The 22,864-nt window shown below is 47.2% G+C and overlaps 1 protein-coding gene across 1 annotated transcript in view; it reads left to right on the plus strand.

Moving 5' to 3' along the window:
• ATP1B3 (ATPase Na+/K+ transporting subunit beta 3) overlaps positions 1-22,864 on the plus strand; it is a 278,992-nt gene that overhangs the window by 182,664 nt on the left and 73,464 nt on the right. Inside the window, exon 3 of the mRNA XM_086943702.1 lies at positions 13,934-14,041. Within this exon, the coding sequence (XP_086799828.1) occupies positions 13,934-14,041 (108 nt within the window). The remainder of the gene's footprint in view (positions 1-13,933; positions 14,042-22,864) is intronic.

The raw sequence follows: 22,864 nt of genomic DNA on the forward strand, positions 1-22,864 counted from the left end.
ATTCATTCATTGAATCTTTATTTCGACATTTTTTCAGTCATTAAAGATTACAGTAAAAACAATGTATATAAAAAGCATAAAATTAATTAGATAAAAATGGATTTGTCATGAAATGTACACAGTCACTATATAAAATCACCCCTGGGTGCCACTGTAATAACGGAGGATCTTTTGGACCTCATTGCTAAAAGAAATTTTGAAAGTGCAAAAACTATATGTGGTGATGTATCTGTCTTGAAAACTCTCATTGCAACAGATCATTTATCAAAACCCATGTTCTTGCATAGGGGTACACGCCAGTACTTTCTAGCTTTTCTGTAGGCAGGGCAGAAGAGCATGTGCATTTCATCCTCCTTAGACGCACCACACCCAGGGCAGGATTTACTCATGAAAGACGACCTCTTGCCTACAAATACCCCTAGCGGTAATGATCCATGCCTCCATTGGATGTATAACTTCCATGCTCCTACTGGGTAAATAACATTCCAAAAACTCCTCAAAAGAATGTTTGAGTGTTAAAAAAGTTATTGTCAGGGAGCCAGCTTTAGAATCTTGAAACCATGTATTCTGTTTGTAATCCATAAAGGATTTCGCAAGCATATTGCCGGAAACCCCCCTGCATGCCCGTTCTGGATCATATCAGAGGTCCAATAGTCCAATTTTTCCTAGTTCGTTTTTCACGAATACAAGCCAGGGGATTTTAACTGCGCTACCATGGCTCAGCACATCCTTCAATTCATGCCTATAATTGGATAGTTCTGGTGTTATCCATAGCCTGCGCCAAAACCTTAAAGGTTTCAGAGCTAGCTCATCCTGGATAAGACTCAGTCCTAAGTCCAATCTCAGTGGAAGGAGAGGAGTGCTTAGAGGGAGTGCAAGTAACTGCCTCATAAACTTGTTCTCCACTTTAACGATATCAGAGTTACAGAAGTGCCCCCAGAGTTCCCCACCATAAAGTGCCGATGCCCTTGCTTTGACTTTGTAAATCTCCAATGCGGGGCTCACTGGTTTAAGAGTTGATGTGTTTGCCATTTTAAGGATGCCACCCGCTAGCTGGGAGAGTTTGAGTTGGGCTTGCACCTGTTGGGGACCCCAAGCAAGATTTTCATTGATCGTCACCCCCAGGTATTGAAATGTCTGTACCCTCTCCAGTCTAACCCTACCAAGGAGCTGTGTTGGGCGAGTGTGAGCCGGGGGACTGAAAATCATGGATTTGGTCTTATCAGCATTGATTTCCAGTCCCCGGCAACGACAGAAGTTGATAAAGCCATCCAGCACTCGCTGGATCCCCATGGGGGACTTGGAAAGCAGGAGGGTGTCATCGGCAAACCTTATCGCTGGCACCCTCCTGCCTGCCAATCTCGGTGCATCATTGTTGGGAACCGCATCCAGGTGCGATACAACACCGTTCACATAAAGAAAAAATAGGGTTGGTGCCAGGACGCACCCCTGCCTGACCCCCCTGGCGACCGGAAACCGTGACGACAGCACCCCTTCCCTACCACATCTAACCTGAGCATAATTTTGTGTATGCAGCCTCATCAGGACGGCCAAAATTGCGTTTCGGACTCCCATATCCTGGAGCACCGCCCACAGTTTGCCCCTAGGTACGAGGTCAAATGCAGACCGAAGGTCCACGAAAACCATATAGAGGCTGCCACCCCCCAACGTTGCCGTCTTCCAGTATAACATTAGGAGACGGGAAATCTGATCCACTGTAGATGTTTTTTTTCTAAATCCCGCCTGGTAGGGGCTGAGGATGTCGTGCTCATCAATCCATTCTTGTAAGCGATCCTGGATTAGTCTGGAAAAGAGGGATATCTATGAGGCTAATGGGCCTGTAATTGGTTGGGAGCAGAGGAGAACCCTTCTTAAAGATTGGAACAAACTCCGCTCCCAACCAAGTACCCGGTATCTCCATGCCTCCCAAAATCGCGTTGAATAGGGCACAAAGGTAGGGGACCCAAATCAACGGTTGATCTCCAAATAGATCACCGGGAAGCCTTTCCAGGCCAGGGGCCTTGCCCATGGCCAACTTACTTGTGGCAGTATAGACTTCTTCAACCAGGAATTCTTGCTCTGCACCTTCCCCTGGTCTAGATGTATTTACCAGCGGACATTCTACACCTGGGACTGCTGCGTATAGGGTCTTGAAATGAAGCTCCCAGACCCCCGCCTCTATATTGGGTCAGATTGCCGATCTAGGCTCTCCTGACCCTGAGTTAACTATTGCCCAGAATCTAAGTGCGTCTCTGGAATCTAGTGAGGAGAAAAGATTAGACCATTTTTCCATATCCCACTCCTTCCTAGCATGGTGCATTATATCTTTATATTGTGATCTTAGGGTGCGAATATTAGTTTTGTCTCTCCCATCTTTAAGGGCCCCGATAAGCTCTGATTTTGCCTTCCTGCATGAGGCGTTGTACCATGTGAATACAGGCACCCTCCGCTTCCTATTGAGGCCCGGCGGGTTAAGAAATTCTGCTAGGCAGGCACCTAAATCCTGATGGATGCGCTGCATGTTGTCATTAAAATCTGGTACTAAGGGCTGCAAAATTAAGGAGCCCGCTTCCTCAAGAATGGGTACAGCAGCACTGTGTAGTTTAGACAGTGCATCTCATGATACAGCCAGTTTGTCCCACTTGACTCTGCGCCTGTTAGTTATGACCAACCCATCTACCGCTTCCAGGCCAGTTTCCTTTCCATTTGCCCTAGCCCATGGGCACTCCATCCGCATTCTCAGTGCATTGTGATCACTGTCCACCCTGGGCAGTACCTCTAAGTCGATGACCTTTGGCCATAGACATACCTCCACCAAAATATAGTCCAATCTTGATTCCTGTCCCCTTTTGTTGAATGTACACTTGGACGGGATGTCAGAGGGCATGCGACCATTACAAGCTCTGATGGAATTATTCAGGGTTAGGGTCGTGATCTGAATGGCCAGACGGGACCATGACTTTGGGAATGGGGACTGGCAAGGCGGGACTCCCCAGTGTTCATCCTCGCCTGTCAGTACTCCCTTGTTTAAACCATTGAGTGGCTCGTAGTGGCAGTTCAGGTCCCCCGCGACCAAGTAATGGATATCCCTGCTAAGGGAGCCAAGGAAAGTTGATAGATCTTAGATGGTTTTGGACTCATTTGCCACACTTGTCGGCCGTGAGAAAACATTTACAATAGCACGTTTGTAGTGGTTTGGCTAGGACAGGAGAACACACTGGATATCATTAGAGTACGTCTGGATAGACGCGCCCGAGCACTCCAAGTTTACACCAACCCAGGTTGTGAGGCCCCCGATGGGCGTCCCTTGCCTCCCCATCGTGCAGCAATGTTATATGCTGCAAACCCGACTCTATGTTGGTCCTCCCTGGCCCAGTTTTCTTGGAATACACAAATATCACTCCTGTCCACAAAGGTACCCCACTCTGGGCAGGCCAACTTATTTGGTAGACCTGCCACAATCCATGATAGGATTGACATAGAGTTTGTGTTCCCTATACTAGACCGTATGTGATGCGACGTGGTATCTGCTCTCCCCGTTAAATTTTCAACCCTGGTAGAAGGTAGGGGCAATACAAGTGAGTGGTCTTCAACTGCCCTATCCAAAACATACATATTACCATTCCTCGAGTTCCCTATTGGGGGATTTTGTGCTCCAGACAGCTCATATGCCTTGTCTCTCTCCACCATAGTTAGGCCAACCCCAACATCCACTAAGAGTGACTGGGCATCATCCTGTGTATCCTGGTTGACCCTAATGAGTCAGTCGACCTGGTCCAAGCCGCTGAACCTATTATAGCATGGGATCTGATTGTGGACAGATAGTTGGTGGCCATCCCAACTCTTCCCACCTCTCGCCGCTCGCTGGTGGGGTACGAGGGACCAGCCCTCGTCTGGGTTTCTCAGTTGATTGCTGGGGTAAACTTGGGAGAGGGGTCTAACTTCTATCTTTGTGCCAACGTTGGCTAGGTTCCAGTTGCATATGTAATCTGTAATGTGTGGATTCCTAAAATTGACCAATACACAATCGCCAGTTGAAGTTTTGGGAGTGCGCCCTACCCATCCCACCCTTCTGACCATAGATATTTCAGTACTCATGTGAGGAGGGAGGGGTCTATGCGCATTAAGCCAGCAGATAACTTTGTTTTTTAAGGTTGAAAATGATTCAACATTCGACGTGCTGATTTCTGGGCCCCCTGTAAGAATGATTAAATAGGGACTGACTTCTGGTGAGAAGTCCACTCGGGGTTCTGTTCGGGCTCTCCTACTTGTTTCTGCATCCACAACAGCCCGCCCATTTTGGGAAGTAATATCAGTCTGTGCTCCTCCTACACTACTGGGCGCTGTCTGCTGTTCAGCCCTGGGCCCTCCACCCACTTTATTTGGTAAAGCTTTTACTCCCCCGTGGATTATATGGAATTAACAGCAACTTGTGTCACGGAGGTTGAAGGATTTTCGTGCATCGCAGCCCCTCCCACTTCAGTTGACATGTGCTGGTTGCCCTGAACTAATGCATTATTAATCAGACTACTTAAAGTAGCCACTGTTACTTGTTCAAAGTTAAATAGTTAACTTTCAATAGTAGCAAGTCTCTTTCAATGGAAGTAATAAGGCACTCAGATGTGCAGTAATTGTCTTGCATAGGCTGGCCTCCCATGCCAATAGATCGATCCTAGAAGAGCCTGAGCCTAGCACATTATTGCCGTCATAATTTCCCAACTGCATAGATGAGTATTTCCCAGGGTAGATGTGTCCAGTCGCACAGAATTATCGTGTTGCATCATTTGGGTGGGAAGGGGAGTTTGAGCCAAATCCTGACTGGGTACATTTAGAACCCTAGGAACCTCTGGTGTTCGAGCGTTCGCAAAGGGCCCCAGCGAGGATCTTTTGGCCATAAGTAGGTCCTGAGACACCCTTCGTTCCAAATGCTTAATACCCTGGTCAATCGCTAGGTTGGTTCTTGTTATGAAATCATCCAGTGTTCCTGTAAGTTTGTTGTTATGCCCTTTGCTATTGGTCTCCTGTGCAGCCATATTACACAATGCACTTTGGGAAGAACAATACTCGTTCCCTCCACCGAGCGCTTGCAGGTGGCAAGCTGCAATAATTCCAGCAAAGGCCGAAGAGCGGAGAGGGGTGGCCTGGTCCGGGCTCCAACGGGCCCGCCCTTGGCCCGGGCTTCGCACGGCACCCACCCGCGTTCCCCGTGCGCGTGTGTTTATCAGCCTAAATAGGAGGTGCTGAGGGGGCAGGGTGGGAAGAGGACCCAGGTGCTGCCGGTGTCTATGGCACTGTGCAAACTGGTCCTCGCAGTCCCGCAGCTGGTTTCACGAAGTGCCCCAAGTCAGCTGAGTTCCCGGTATGGCTGGCGGCGTCCCACAGAAGCAGCAGAGTCCCAACGTGAGTCTTTAAGCCTCGAGCGGCACTATTTCTATCATATTACCGCTGAATCTCTGTCCAATATTCTTTGAAAAAATAGTACACTGCCCTGCTCTGGACCCCCGAGAGAGCAACAATTACAGCGAAAGCTCCCGCCTACCCCAACACCTCTAACCAGCTTAAACAACAGCGCCACGCCCATTCTGAAAAAAGAGAGGCCCAACATTACAATCATGAAATATTAGCCAAGCATAACAATAGACAGTCTATCAATCTGCGTCGTCCAGTCCTGAAGAAGTCTGCTCAACAATTGTCCGTTGTTCCCGTGTCTTGACCTTGCAGATGTTTCGTAAACTTCAATGCAGATTTGGCGTCTGTAAAAAAAAAATGACTGTTCCTCATGAGTTATTTTCAGCTTTGTGGGATAGAGCATAGCGTAGGGCACCGTCTCCTCCCTAAGCAGCTTTTTCACCGGGACAAACTCAAGACGCGCAGACTGAACCGCCGGGGTATAATCAGGGAAGACGGAAAGTGTCGCCCTTGTATACCACCGGTTCCTTTGCCCTTGCCTTCCTCAGAATAGAATCTTGGTCTGCATAATTGAGTAGTCTGGCGATGATCGGCCTTGGTGGCGCACCTGGTTTTGGTCTGGGCCGCAAGGACCTGGGAGCCCTTTCCACAATCATCACACTGGACAGAGCAGTCCCGAAGAGTTCCCGCAGCATGCCGTCAATACAAGGCTCCATCTTGGTTATAGGCGTAGTGTCCGATAGGCCAAGAATTCGTACATCATTGCGCCTAGATCGCGCCTCTAAATCCTCGTTTTTCGCGCTGATCACCTCCAGGATCTTTTCCATTTGGAGGAGCTGCGTGCGTGTCTCGGCCTGCGTATCGTGACCATCGGACACCCTATTCTCCAGCACATCTAACCGCTGCTCATGTTTGTCAACTTTCTTTTTCACCACGTCCAGTCCAGTCGCCAATGCATCTATTTTGCTGTCTATGGACTTCATCCCCGCGTGCAGCTCAAGGAGTATCGTGCGGTTATTATCTTCGGTTTCTTCTGGCGTAGATGATGCACCCCTAGCCTCGCCCTGCTCATGCGGATCGTCCACCGCCCGCGTCAGCCGTTTGTTTTCGAAGGCCAGTTTAGCCTGCCTGGGCTCTGATTTGCCCATGACGCCTCGCAGCGTGTCCCAGCAGTCCGAGAACTCGTACACCTCAGTGAGCAATAAGTAGCACAAATGTCTCGACTTTTTAGAGCTCCACAGCCCTCCACTGCGTCTGCACATTCAATCCTGGCATTCCCACCCTACTCTGTTACTGGGGCCACCAAAATGACCAATGCCTCCAGCCTTGTGTCAGCGTGGCGCAGTCCAGAAAAAGAGGGGGCCACTATTCGCCGTCAGGCCATCTCCATGTACACCTGCAGGAGACACTTACAGCGCCACTCAGGCCCTCCACCGCCCGCAGTCCCTGAAGGACCCCCACCGCAGCCACCCACTCGCCCCTGACCTAGGCTAGCCCAGGGACGTAGTATTGCAGCCAAGAGGTGGTTCCCACAGGTCCCGCAGACAACACAGAGCCCAGCCAGGCACTGCAAGTAGCGCCGTCCTAACCACAGCTCCCAGATGCCCCACCGCACAAGACTCGCAAGGCGCCACCGCCTCTCACAGGCAGTATGCCCCGCCAGCCCCACGCCGCCAGGCCCAGTGAGCCCGGTCCCAATCAGCGCCCCACTCACCAGTACCAGCCTCGTGACAGACCGCTCTGTGCCCTCCACTCAGCGTCTGCAGGAATGCAGTAGTAGGCCTCCGATTCCTCGCTGCCCAGCAGTCACTTCATCAGGCCGCCAACGTCACCGCACTCATCTGAGGCCGGAGATCGCCAGGGACTCGCACACAGTCCCCAGCCGAGCACAGCCCGTCCAGCCAAGCAGCACTTCCCGGCCCCTCGAACCGCTGCAAAGTCACCGCGGGCTAGAGCAGTGCAGCAGCCACGTCCTCAAAGTCCCAGCGTCTGCCTCCTAAGTCCGCCACGCCGCAGAGATAGGTCTCCAGACCACACTCACAGCCCCAAGCGCGGCACCGCCATCTTGTCCGTCACTGCGCGGCCCGCTACTATCAAAAGATCAGGGTGAAGGCGCAGGGCCCAGACTCTCTGCACCGCTTCAAAATGTGCTGTCTCTCTCCCAGGCACGTTCGCAGCCCGTTTTCAGCAGGATTCAGGATGGTATTTGCCCGGTGTAAGATTCCGGCGCGCGGAGCTCCCTCACAAGGCAGCCATTCCGCTGCGCTCCGTAGCCACGCCCCCAGTACCGGTATTCTTATGTTCCCAATTCATATTGAGTCACAGGTATCGTGCGATGATTACCAGAGATGTATAAATTGTTGATTTCTACGCCTGGCTCAAATGCACTACAATTATCAGTTGCTGTATGCAGTGTGTATTATCTCCATCAATCCCGATATTCTTATACCTCATCTCTTACTCGTTCAATACACTGGCCATGCAAATACACAGTTGAGTGTAAGAAAAAAATTCTCATCCTTGGCACGATCTTCGATGTTCAGTAGTGCAAATATACACCAACCCCCCCTGCTAATTCACTATACTGCAGATCATGTCAGGTACAGCCCGAATGGTGACCTGCTGCACCATATAAACATAATACCAGCCCCTGCTCAGTGTGCTCGTAGCTGCTATCTACTGACTTTATTCCATTCAATATGATCATTCAATCCTGTCTGATCTACTTTCTCCCAAAAAAACCATCAAGCTTCCATTTTCGCCAATACTCTGTCAATGCTGCTACTATCAGCCATCACTCTCTCCAGCACAATCCACTTCATTGCTCGAAGATCATGTTTGTGTTCATTAAAATGTTGTACCAGACGAGTGGTGAGCTTGCCTACCTTGATGGTGCTCAAGTGCTCTTGAATCCGCACCTTCACTTTCCTGCTTGTTAGCCCAATATATTTTAGCCTGCATTGGCATGTCCATCTGTATATGACATTAACTGTATTACAGTTTGAAAACGTAGTCAAATGCCGTACTCTGCCATTGTTGTTTTTTTCTGTCAATTCACTCACCAATTACTTGAGCCCAAGTCCCCAGAATTTTCTGTCCAGAAGAGACTCCAACATCCAGTTTGGAGTCTAAATGCAGTCGACAGCTAATACAGGATAGTCCTGAAAATACCGGAACACATTTCACTTCTGGCTCTAAAAAGATTATTTACATTTTCCAAAGGACATCCGTAGATATTCCAATAACCTGTGTTTTTATACAGTCCACTACCGAACTCACTACGCGGTACAATTCTAACCTGGTGACTATGTTGGACCAACTTGCTACCCGAAAGTTGAAAAAAAGCAGAGCCATTCCGTCCAGGTCTTGGTTCAACACTGACTTTAATTCCGAAAGGAGAAACCTAAGAGCCATAGAAAGAAGCTGGAGTAAGAAACCTACCTCCTCTCTCCGTGAACAACTCAAAACAGCCCGCAGGAAATACAACAATCACATCAAAAACAAGAAATGCGTGTTTTTTTGCTCTGCGCCCGGACAGCGCAAAAAATAGACAGATACCTCTATAGCATCATCTAGCAACAAACCTCCAAGCCTGTGACCTCCTCAATTCAGGCGTCCAACGAACTTTGTGACAATTTCGCCGGCTTCTTTAACTACTAGATCACCAAGATCGAACTCCCTCTGGACACCATTATCACTCGACCCACTAAGAGCACCACGCCCAGGGCGATCGTTGCCACTCCTTGCCCCACCTCTAATTCATGGCTAAGCTTCCGCCCCATTCAGCAACATCAGATAATCATGCTGAGCTCCACTTCCAAACCCTCTTCCCATGTCCTTGACACCATTCCACCCATACTAACCAAAAAGCTGAAGCACTCCCTAGCACTGCTTTGGTGTAAAATAATAAACAGCTCCATAAAACATGGAGACGTTCCAGACTGCCTTAAAGTAGGTCAAGTCACACCCCTGTTGAAAATACATGGCCTTGACACAATGGATTTGAATAACTTTAGACCTGTATCTAACCTTCCCCTTCTATACAAAATCCTAGTAAAGTGCGTACTCCAACAGCTTATCCAGCGCCTGGATAACATCAATTTCTTGGACTCCTACCAATCTGGCTTCAGAAAAGGCTGTAGCACAGAAACCGCGATCCTCAACTTCGACGATATCCACCATTCACTAGACTCTGATCGGTGCTGCCTCCTCATTCTCCTTGGCCTATCGGCAGCATTCGACACAGTAGACCACAAACTCCTCAGTAAGGCTCTACAAGAAATAGCCGGTCTTGGTGAAGCGGTCCTCCAATGGTTCTCCTCATTCCCACACAATCGCAAAAACTTTGCTTCTTACTCTTTCCCAATCAACAAGGGAGTTCCTCAAGGCTCAGTGTTCTCCCCGCAACTCTTTAACCTCTACATGGAACCCCTCATCAAACTACTCAGAGCAGCCAATATCCGCTTCCATCTTTACGCAGACGATACTCTGATATATATCTGGAAACCTCCTCCCTCAGTGACATTCAAAGACTCAATGACGTCCTGAATGATATCCAACACTGGCTGTCTTCGAATCACCTTAAACTAAACCCTGAAAAAACCAAGATACTTCTCTTTTCAAACAAGGAGGAGAACCTTCAAATTGATGAATGGCCAAGGCCATAGATCAACGGGAATCTCACCCTACCTGATGCTGTCAAATCACTAGGCATCACACTAGACCCGAAACTAAAGATGACCAGACACATCAAGAATTCGGCTAAGAGCACCTTCCTTAACCCTAAACTTCTGAACAAAATAAAACCCTTAATTCCGCCTGGTGATCTCAAACAGGCCACTCAAACACTGGTACTGTGAAGACTGGACTATGGGAACGCAGTCCTCTCAGAAATTGCAAAGTCACACCTAGCTCCCATCAAAACAACTCTGAATGCGGCAGCCAGAATCGTCACCGGAATAATGAAATGTTACCACATCTCTCCTGCACTCTGTGAACTTGAGTCGCTCCCAGTTGAAATGAGGATCAGCTTCAGAATAGCGTGCCTCACTCCTAAAGCCCTACATACCGGCAAACCCGAATCCCTGTCGGCCAAACTCAAAAAAGCCGGTCAGGCCAGGAACGTCAGAAGCTCAAACTCCCTACTTCTCATCTCGCCAAAAACTGTGTCTTGTTTCTTCGCCGGAAGCGCGCCCAAAATCTGGAACTCCATTTCCCCCACATCAGAACCATTGCCTCCTATGTAAAATTCAAGAGCCAACTTAAAATCCTGTTCCTCAATCGTGCCCCAGGGAGTTGATAGGAGCACTCAGAGTGGGGTAACACACACCCCGCACCGCTCCATGATCATGTCAGTGAGACTACGAAACAGATGTTCTCTTGACTAGGAAGCTGACCCCTCAACATCGCCATGCATTATTATTGTCTCTTTCTCTTGTCTAATTTGGTGTCTCTGCAAATGTATCCTCTGTAAAGCGCTCTGATACCCTCTGGTCAGGCCAGCGCTATATAAAACTTCTAAAATAAATAAAATACTTCTTGTTTATCACTTGTTGGTTATGGTCACCTCACTGGGGTTATATTGAGTCACTTGTTTACTGTTTTATATATGTGTATATAGTACCAATATCTGTGTGTCATGTGAGTTTCATCTATTTATTATCAAAGAAAATTCGCATGAAAAAATAAAACATCGCCCACTTCGGCTGAAGTGAGTATTTATGATCTATTCTTGGGGCTACCGTCCTGTTTCTGTACCTTGACCATCCGTTTTCTACTTAATTTAATATGTGGGCATAGTTTGTGTTGTGGTGTTCAATCAGACTCCTACAATTTGGCATTAGCGTGTGATGTGTAGGCGATTGTCATGGAGTACAAAATATTCCCCATGATACTGACAAGTTAGTTAACAACCTGCTTAACTACATTGATGATGGGTTTATAAAATGTTAGTGGGCTGAGTGCTGCCCCATAGACTGAGCTAGACTTGCTACCTGGGCCACCAAACTCCCCCTTTTTCAGTATTTGTGTAAAGGGGAGCAGAGGTTCTTTATTTACAGTTGCTCACTGTTGAAACTAAAGTAAATTCCACTAACTGAGAACCTTAACAAAGTTCAGTTATCGCTGATCCCTTACTACCTTTCAGCATGGTTGTTACAGGCACCCTTACGGCTACTTTTTCCAAGCCGTGCTTGTGCTCCTGTCAGTTCACCGGTTGGCAGGTGGCACAGGACAGCCGGCAGTTAAGACGATTTTTCTGACAAAGTACCCTACACCTGAATGCCTGGTTGTTCAGGCGTCCGCGAGTATAATTAGTGCTTTTCTGACCAATCCCCTACAGAGTGTCCAAACCTATCGATTCCTTAGGAGAGGACTTGTTGTCTTTGGCCACTTTAGCCTCAAGATCCTGGAAACATGGTATATCTTTTGGGCAGGTACACCCATGCTTTCTGCAACATGGCCAGTGAGATCTTGCCGACCCTCCCAGAAGACATCAGTGCGTAACTAGCTCAAATGATACATGATGGCAGGATATTGTGAAGAGCGTCTTGCTTGCTGATTTAAACACTTTGGACTATGTGGAAAGAGTGATTGGCACCAGTGTAGTGCTTAGAAGGTAGGCCTGGGGTTCCATGGATGTCCCTTAATGGTTCTAGGTTATTTGGGGATGAAGCGGATTCAGCGCTTGTCCAATTTAAGGACAGACTAGTCATGAAACGATCCTTGGGGCCATTTGTCTCAGCCAAGCAGTTCCAACAAAAATACAGGAAGATCAGGTGTTATTCCATGGGCGCAATTCCAACCTTCTCAACCTGTGCAGGAGATCTAAGCTTTTGGGGCAGGCTGGGGGCTATGGCTGTTTCCTGGTCATTCACAACAACCCACCAGCAGCAGGAACAGCTCTCCTCTTTCACCTTTTCGGTTTGCAGCAGCTGCCTAGCCACTTTACCTTGCCACTGCATGGCCGTTCACTGTTGGTGAGAGGCAAGGTATGGGATCTTCAGGCTGGAGAGTGACCATGTCTTACAAGGTGGCCTGCTTTTCATTTCATCACAATCCTCCCCTCTTTAATCCCCCTCCAATATCTGTGCGCCCGAGTGGAACATTTGGAGACCTTACTGTAAGAGGTCAGCCTTCTGCTGGCAGAAGATACTGTTAAATGGGTGCCACCTTCAAATAAAGAAAGGTGTTATTCATGCCATTTCCACTTGTTCCTCTTACCGAAGCACTGAGGCCTCAATCTTATACTGGACCTTAGCCCATGAAATGCTTTTCTGTGAAGAGAAACATGAAGAATGGTCATCCTATCTAGATTCTTTCTGCCCTGGAACCAGAAGACTTGATGGTCTCAATGGACTTGCAGGACTCATATTTTCATACAACCGCCCTGCAGTCCCAGAGGTGTTATCTCTTTCACAGTGGGGTTGAAAAACTTTCAATTTACTGTGCTTCCCTTCATTCTTACTACTTCCCTTCTGGTGTTCATGAAGGTGATAGTGTTGGTTGCTGCCCTCCTCCGAAGGTTGAAAGTAAAAGTGCTCCCCTACCTCGATGATTGCCTCCACAAAGTGGTCTAATTGGTTAGTCATAGACCACCTCTGGACAATGGCTGAACTGCTGATATCTTTTGGGTTCACCGTCCACAATCTAAAGTTCTACCTGCGCCCCATGCAATGTTTTTTTCTTCATTGGGGGTGTCCTGTATACAGTGACAGTTTTAGGCCATTCCACCATTGCAATGAGTCTGGGACATTAAGAATTTGATTCTAATGTTTAGGGTTCAATCCTGAGTGAGTGTGGACAGCTTTTGAATCCTAATCATCTTGAAAGCCAGATGACATATGGAGGACCAGCTGTGGAATCTAAGGTTTGAGTGGGCCCTGCATCAGGGCTGACTCTCGAACTTCTGGTCTCAGGCAGGAAGGCATGAAATATAGAAAGATAAGAATCTAATGTCTGTACCGAAGGATGGCCCTTCCAAGCGGCACTGCTCTGTCACATTTTGGCACAACTACCGCCACATAGGAGCATTGCTGTAAAATTCTCTGGACCCATTCTAGTGCCTGTGGATATTCTTAAAGTGAGGAGTCGGTGGACAGAGCATCCACCAGAGAGCATTGCAAAAGGAAAGTAAGTTTGTTATCTTGTGTAAGTTAGTTTTTGCATTATAATAATACAGCAAGGGACCAGCTTGTCACCATTTTTATTTGGCTTCAAATTCTCAAACAATCCACTGAATAAAAGTTTCGAATTTGTTAAAAAGATACAGATCCTGTCATCGGTCTTGGGTATATTGAAAGAATATTACGCTCATTTAATAAGGTTTCTCATATTGTGATGGCATTACTATGTTAAATGTAACAATGTGCTTGGTTGATTTTACTGATTTGCTCTGTGGTTAGATTTGACGTTAAAGAATGATCACGCTAAGCTTTAGATTCTGTGTTCTGAAATCTATTAACTCTTGAAATGCTTGCTGAAGCAAACTCCATGATATACATAATTCTATCTTGTTTTCTTTCAGGTCTTATGATTTCACCAAAAGCCCAGGCTGGATTGGAAATTGTTTATAATCGGTCTGATAATAGTTCATTTGAAAGTCATGTGGCGGCCCTGCACACATTTTTAGCGGGTATGTTAATTCTTTCAGAAGCTCATTTATTTTTGGGTATTTTCATATAGCCAGGTTTGCAGTGTATTTCTTATACGTTTAATTGTAATTAATATTATGCTCTGCACGGATTACCATCTAAAAGACATTCCTTTTTCTAGCTTTAGAAAATGTTCATTATGACCGGAACTGGTGCATTCATGAGTGGTATATTATTGTATCTAATTTCCACTAAAAACTCCTGTTACATCCGCCCTACTTCTTTTTACTTGTACATCTTTAGAGAGAGTCTTATGTATTAGATGCTAAATGCACATTTGTAAAAATACACCATGACACTTGAACGTTGACTGTGGCTGACCTTTGCTATGCGCATACTGGTGGAGGTGCACATACTACAAAAGGAGTCTGCCTGCCTGTTTTCTAGTACTGGCCATTAACCTGTATGAAGATTTGAATCTAGGATTGTTCTTTTAGGTCTGATACCTGGGGAGATGGGTATAGGGATGGTGTTTGAACCGCCTAAACTTGAATCTCTGATATGTCCACTGTGATGGACCTTTATCCTCATAAATTAAGCAATATATCAATATACTAAAGTAGAATTTGCCTCAAATGGATGACAGAGTAATTTTGCCAGCAATGAAGGTTCATTAACAAATTAGAGTTAAAATCTCAAATCGAATCAGTTGGCATAAATTCGTAGTTACTAGAGTGTAGTAAAAATAATTCAGGCAGGTAATAAAACAGCAAATGCAGGTCGTTATCCACGGACCGCATATGCAAAGTTGAAAATTCCATTCCCATAAAGAGAAACTCTAATGATCAGCAGCTGGTGTCATCAAATATAACATTGAAAGTATAACCAAATGAAGGCCTCCGATCAAACAAAGGAGAAATGTACTTGCTCTGGAAAGTAAGTCTACAAGTAAAAATATAAGGCTCATTGGGTCTCGATAGAGAGAGGGAACATCCGCCTGCAAAGGTGGACAGGGACAAGTCTGACTAACTATAATCAATGACATGTAGTTAAAACGTGAAATCTTGTCTGGGAGATGCATTCCACAGGTTCTCACTCAGTAAGAACCAATAAAAAATCATCATTCCCGATTTTCTTGAAATCGCTCTCCTTCTCACAGATAATTCAATCCCAGATTTGTCTATCACTGCAGTCTTCACAATACTTCACAAAGGATTATCCACCTCCTATTCCTCCCATCCCGTGCAGGCCCTAAGAATCCTCGTCTAACCAATTAATTGAAAAAAAACGTGATTTTCACACAACAAGCTAACAATATATTTTAATGAGAGCACAGTGACTCTGGTGACTGAAACTGAAAAAGTTATGCACATCAAGCAAAAATACAATGTTGAGTTCAAAATGGAGTCTGGCCCCTGTGCCTACTCATGTCGTTGTTGAGATGCATTTAACCCAACTATAACAAAGTTAAACACGTATAAATCATTCATTTCACTAAATCGAAGTGTAAAATAATGGGTACACACAAGTAATGGTTAAGCATGTTGCAAATTAACATATTAGCACAAATAAATAATTTTGCATCACCAGTTTTCCCCCTCTGATAGCTCCTTTAACTCTTCATAGGCATAACATGGTCTCTCTTCCAAATCTGTTTTCCCTCCTTTTTAGTACCTTGCCATTAGCTCTATACTTTCCACTTTTCTGCTCTGTATTCTTTTCCCCTTTATTCAACTAATATCCATTATGAAGAACAAACAAATCCTACAAACTCCTAGAATAAAAATTAGTTGCGATAGAGCGCTTAAAAATCCACCAAGTGGTGAGGCGCTAGGGGGCGCACAGCGGTATGGCTGGGTGAGACCGCAGCTCCGCCGGACGACCAAGAACGTAATGTTCTGCGATTGCCCCAGAGCCCACAACGCCGCCTTCGAAAGGTCATCCCTGGCGTGTGAAGGCATCAGGAGCATGATGGTTTAAATGCCAGGGAGAAAAGTTACGAGTAAACAGGCGGAATCGACGAAAAACGGCAACGGGGAGCTGCGGCGGCTAAGATGGCGGCCGCCGCAAATTCCAACACAGTAATGTACCCGGCAGCACAGTGAGTACCTCGACAATCAATAACACCGCCAGCGCGGAGAATACGGAATGGCACGTGAGTGCTGAAAGGGGCGCTGGTGTAACTGGCCGATGTTTGAGCCCATTCTGGCTGTAGTACAGATCCTTTATGTATCTGGGGCTGTGCGAGGACAAGATGGTGGCGCCCAGCGGGTCGAGGAACAGCGAGTGAGGTGAATGCTGCCCGTGTAGCGCTCTGAGTGAAGGAGCAATGTGCGATTTAAGCTGGATCCTGGATGCAATAGAAGCGGTGGTGGTACAGACACACGAAATACACGGCAGCCGACGATCCGTGCACGGCTGTCATTAAAACAAAAGGCGCGAAAAGTGCAGCTTGTGTGTCCGGAGCTAGTCATGGCCACATAGCATTTGAGCTCTCCCCACAATACCGCTGAAGAGCTCCTGGCACTACAACAACTCCTGCTGAACTGCGACAATGTGATTGCACTGCCGCAGGTTATGGAACAGTACATTGTGGGCTCCCATGTACATGATCGTCTGGGCCATGTGCAAGTTGCAGCCTGACGTTCGATGCGGTCTCTGCCCCTGAACCACAACAAGATCATTTATCCAGCACCACATACCAAGCCGAGGGTGGTCCGAGGAAGCGAGGGCAATTAAGGCACTGCTCTAGACGCGGTTCCCACAAATACAGTCAGTCACGAGGGTCAAAACGGTCGACGTCAACCAGAAGGACCAGGTCCGCACTTCAAGACACAACACCAACGGCGTCTCCGCCAGTAACAATGGTAAGACCTGACAAACAACAGCAGAAGATATCCTTTGAAGCCAAAAAAACACCGAAGAACACGGAGACGTGTCTGGAAACGGTGTACCGGCCGAACCACCACCCAGCAACAACATGGAGAAAATACTGCTGTCCATCCAGGCGAACCTGCAAGACATAAATGGCAAACTGGACAATTTGACATGTAGGATGGATGGTATGACTGCCAAACTGGAAAAGCACGGGGAGAGGTTGGAGACGGCCGAGACGCGTATTTCAGCAGTGGAAGATGAGTCGCACACCACAGCCACCAAATGCACCAACATGGAGCGTGTACTTGAAGTGATAAAAGCGAAGGAGGAGGAATTGGAAGCGCGTTCTAGACGCAACAATGTGCGCATCACGGTCCTTTCGGAGACGACAAACACAGGGCGCATGGAGCAGTATATGGAGAAATTGTGCAAGGATCTCTTCGGTGAGGATGCGCTTTCGCAGATATTCGTAGTACAGAGAGCACATGGGTCCCTTGCGCCCCCCCCCCCCCGTCCACCGCCTGGAGCAGCACCGCGTCCCATTGTGGCGAGAATACTGAATTACCGTGACAGGGATACCATCTGGAGGCTCGCACGTGAGAAAGGAACCCTCACCCACCAGGGAAACACCTTTGAATTCTACCCGGACCACACAGTCGCTGTACAACAAGCGAGGAGGGAATTTGCATCAGTGAAATCCAAGCTTCGAGACCTCCACGTTAACTATTCTATGCTATACCCTGCCAGACTACGTGTGATGTGGGAGGGCAAGGCAGTGATACTGGCGACTCCTAAAGCTGCGCAAGAGTTCGTGAAAAAGGTACTGAAACAGAACAAGACCAATGCTCAAGAAGGGCAGCAAATGGAATCGGACTGAGAGCGTCTATAATGTGGTATGTGCGTCCCAAAGGAAAGTGGTAAGGTTTTACGCTCCTGATGTAGAATTCCACGTTCACGTTGTGCGGTGCGCTGCCGGCTGGGGCATGGTCCTCACACTAGGTTCCGTTGTCCCTGAGCCGGAGCGTACCCTGACTGTTTATAAGTGCCAATAGCTTTGCATTTTGATACACTATTGTACAATGGTTACTATGGCAGAGAATTACATGTTCTGAGTTTAGGCCACAGTACAGGCTTCAGTGAAAGTAAACTACTACATACAAGGCCGCAGTGCTGCGGCGAACTCATGCTGGCCATCAGTGGGGACCTTTGCCATTGCACTGTGCACACGAACCCGGAGGCGCTAGCAGTAAGTGGTTTAAAAACCATGCCATACGTAATAGACATGAATCTGATTGTTGCGACCCATGCGCACTATTGGCACAGTTGCAGTGCTGTTTTCACCAGCTACGGCCCTCATAAGGTCGGGCCTGAAGTCCTGCTTCTCAGGGTTACTGCGTCGGACCCGACATAGCATGTTGGCTGTCGCTGATAACTTGTGACTTTTATACCCCTTTGTACAATGTTAGACGTAACTGTACATCTCACAGTCTGTTGCTGGAATGCTACACAGGTACTGGTACATAACGCCAATTACACAATTGATTTGTGGTTTATGTTAAATTCATTGGAGCCTTTAGCTGCTGCGAGATGTGCACGATAATGGATGCAATGATGGTATGTGTTAATAGGGTAATGCCAGTTAAACTGACCTGTGCACCTAGGGTTACATTCCAAGAACACTGCTGGCAAATTTGCATATCTGACCTCGTTTGCGATTATCTACGCGTAGATTTGTTATGAAATGATGCAATGTGGTTACTGCTCGCAGGCTGGGACCATACATGTTCTGGGCGTGGGTGTCACTGCAGCATCCAGACGTCTCACGTTTGAGTAAAACTAACGCTATTTGTGTCGTCCACATCCATTAAGTTGGATGGTGAGTTGTGCCCCATGCGGACCTCCACGAGGGTGTTCCCGATAAAAGCTCTGTTCCAATGGTAGTTATGGAAAGTTCCGCTGGGTTGACGGGACTAGTTTGGGAGGGCAAATGGCTTCAGCAGGATTGGGTTGCTGGAGTGGGTGAGGGAGGGAGGGGTGGGGGTATTGTTACTGTTAAGAGACCGAGTCTTCTAGAATGTCAATCCGATTTATGTTGTGCAACAGATAGTCACTTGGACACATGCAGACACACACTTTGAAGTGCGTACTGGTCCTGTTCATGTATGTATTGGGCTGCAGGTTTGGATATCTCTGCCTCACCGATGACACAGAGGGTTAATGGCATAGGTAGTAATCATATGAATCTCCTCACGTGGAATGTTAGGGGTCTCACACAGCCCAAGAAAATAAGGCAGGTGTTTGCCTACCTACACAGATGGAATATAGATGTGGCATTATTGCAGGAGACACACATCGCACCTAACTCATCAATCCATAGGCAAACGATGGTCTGAATCGGCCTACACAGCTAATTATTCTTCTTACTCGAGAGGGGTAATGACGCTGATTCGGAAGGGCATGAATTTCACAACACAACAGGTGACACAGTACCCGAATGGTAGATATGTTTACTGTGACGGGTATATTGCGCGGACAAAGACTGACGTTACTTAATGTATATGGTCCAAATGTGGATGCACCCGAATTTTTTCAGGAGCTGTGTGGACATCTACAGCAGCTAACAGACGCACACATCATCTGTGGAGGAGACTGGAATGTGGCGTTGGTGGACGATTTAGATCGTTCCTCACACTCCTCCGAACCACGCAAACAGGCTAGAGCTAAACTCCTTCACATGTTACAGGACTTGTCCTTAACGGATCTATGGAGGCACAAATACCCCGATATACCGGGTGCATCACACATCTCTGCTATTCACAACAGTTGGTCACGCCTGGATTATTGGCTAGGCACAGATAACATTACACTGTGGGCACAGGACTTACGTGTCCTCCCCAGAACACTCAGACCATAACCCCATATTGTTCAAACTCACAATACCAACTTACACACCACCCCCATTTCAATGAAGATTCAATTCACGTGCCCTAACAGATATAATCTACGCTGACACCATCAACACTGCGATTAAAGAATACTTTCAGATAAATGAACCAGTGGTAGAGGATCCAAGTCTCCTGTGGGAAGGCTACGATATGGGGCGTGTGTATGAGTACCACAGTGGGCATACTTCGTGACATAAGGCAACAAATACAACGCTGTGGAACACGCATGAGGGATTTAGAGAGGGCCTTTGAGGCCACTCATTATATCACTCTTCTGGGGGAGCTACGACAGTTACACACCGAGCATCAAACACTGGTCGACGATGAGATAAAATATTTAGACAAGAATCACACGGCCAGATCTTATGGCGAGGGAGGCAGACCGGGCAGGGTACTGGTGGCCAAAATATCCGAGGGAAGAGGAAATGCAGCCATTCTACGTATTAAATCGGAGGATGGTACGTTCCAGACACAAGCCACTGACATTTTGAACTGCTTTGTTGACACCTACGGGGCATTATATAGATAACAACCAATAGCGTCAGAAGAGGAAATTGGCAGCTACCTACGGGATTTGGCAATAGCATGGTTGTCGGATGGTCAGAGGGAATATTTAGCGGCACCCATAACGGTAGAGGAAGTCACAGATGTGATTAAATCACTGCCGAATGGGAAAGCGCCTGGCCCGGACGGGTACACAAATTAATTTTATAAACATTACGTGGATATACTAGCTCCTCACCTGGTGGAAATGTACGGAGCGGCATTCGATCAGGCGGTGCTACCCCCAACACTCAGGAAAGCAGTAATAATTGCCCTCCTGAAACCTTCCTAAGACCCAGACTTATGCGACTCCTACAGGCCGCTGTCGCTGGTCAATGTTGACTCTAAAATACTTGCGAAAACTCTGGCGGTTCGGCTCACACCACTGATGACTAATCTGGTATTACCTGACTAGGCGGGGTTTGTTCCTACAAGGTCCACGCCCCAGAACACTAGGACGCTATTTGCCTTGTCCCACTATCTTCAGCCCTCTACGAAGGCGGTATCGGTGATGCTTGATGCCGCCAAGGCATTCGATTCTATCGAGTGGAGCTACCTGATTGCTATTTTGCACCGAATGGGATTCCCCAAAAGGTTTGTTCAGTGGGTGTCCTTGATTTACACTAATCCGTGCGCCAAGGTCCGGGTGAACGGGTATTTATCCGATAGCTTTCCTATAGAACGCGGTACGAGGCAGGAATGCCCACTATCTCCACTCCTATTCGCCCTAGCCCTTGAACCTTTGGCTTGCCTGATCCGCCAGAAGTACAAGTCGTCTGCCTTGCAATTCCCTTCAAGACCACTGCATTTATCTCTGTACGCAGATGATATGTTACTATATGTTCGTGACCCAGCTGAACATTTGGATCAGCTGTTGAGAGAGTATATCAAATTCGGCGGACACTCGGGATTGGCCATAAACTGGTCTAAATCATACATCATCCCTCTGACTGACACGACAACTCACCTGTACACCGAATACCCATTAGAATGGCAAATTGATCCTATACGGTATTTAGGGGTGCTGTATAGAGACCCTGAGGTGGTGATCCGCTCGAATTATGGGTTAACGATCTCCAAATTGGAAGACAAAGTGCGGCGTTGGATACAGCTTCACAAGCCCAGGTGAGTCTTGTGGGGTGTCAGACACTGACACTTCCATATGTCAGGGGAGGACTCTGGGTGCCGGATTTTAAATTCATACTATTTATGCGCATAGGCCCAATACGCTGCCTACTGGTATCACGAAGTACCATACCTCGCTCACACTGCGATTGAAGAAGGGGACGCGAAACCTATCCCACTGACAGCTATTCTGTCGCATACAGTGCAGCCTCTGCATGCTCAGGACATTAACACGATAGACACCACAGTAAAGGCATTGCGAAAACTGGGACAACTGGCACATAAGACCCCCCTCTATGCACCAGATATGCCTTTACATCATCATCAGGCACTGTCAGTCTTGGGGGACAAAGTGGGCATGTCACTATTGCAGCAGGTGGGCATAGAGTGGATGGGTGACCTCTTTAGGGATGGCAAATGTATAGACATTGTTGACTTGACATACATTCAAAACAAGTTGTAGATGTTCTGCTTCACACATTACAGATTTAAACGGGCTTTGATGGAGCTTTATCCCACCTTTCCCAACGAGCCAGAAAGTCTTGACACACTGCAGTTGATTATCAATACTCACGACCTGTCACACTTAGTATCAAGGCTGTACACCACAGCGCAGGCAGAAATACCACACACCACTGAGAAGGCTAAATCTAGATGGGACTCGGAATTGGAGGATCCACTAACAGAACAGGAATGGCAACAGACATGTGCATTAATACAAATCCTCACTCCTAATGGCAATCTCAGAATTATACATTACAAGTTCCTTCACCAGGCATACTACACACCACGTATGTGTAAATATGGTCTACGGGATGAAGACAGGTGTAAACGATGTGGCACAGAAGGCGCAAACTTTACACACTTAGCTTGGTTCTGCTCACGAGTCCGTGAATACTGGGCGGATGTCACTGGAAAACTGTCTACTATGATAGGGGTTGAGGTGGATTGCACGATCCGTACTTGGATCCTGGGCATAACACCACAACTTAAATCCACCAAACGCAAATTTTGTGCTGTTTCACTTTTGCTTGCCAAGAGCCAAATTGCACAATGCTGGCACAGTACCAAGGTGCCATCCACATCCAGATGGTTACGAGATATGTCCAGCTGCAGGGATAAACTCCTAACATATGAGGAAGAACTACCGATGCAATCTAGGCCAAGAGATTTCTGGAGCTACCTAACTGAATATGTGCACAAGTTGGAGGCTGCTACAAATGAATGACTTAAGGATACAGTCCAACATGAATAGGTTGATATCACTACGGTTGGGTGACATGTGGCTTTGTCTGCACGGACATACTATGATTCATTCAGAATTCTCTGATTTGACTGCTAGTTTGTGATGGTCTCACTTCCTGGTTTATGAGT

This window comes from Lissotriton vulgaris, chromosome 11 (genome assembly GCF_964263255.1).
Source record: "Lissotriton vulgaris chromosome 11, aLisVul1.2, whole genome shotgun sequence".
Lineage (NCBI taxonomy): Eukaryota > Metazoa > Chordata > Amphibia > Caudata > Salamandridae > Lissotriton > Lissotriton vulgaris.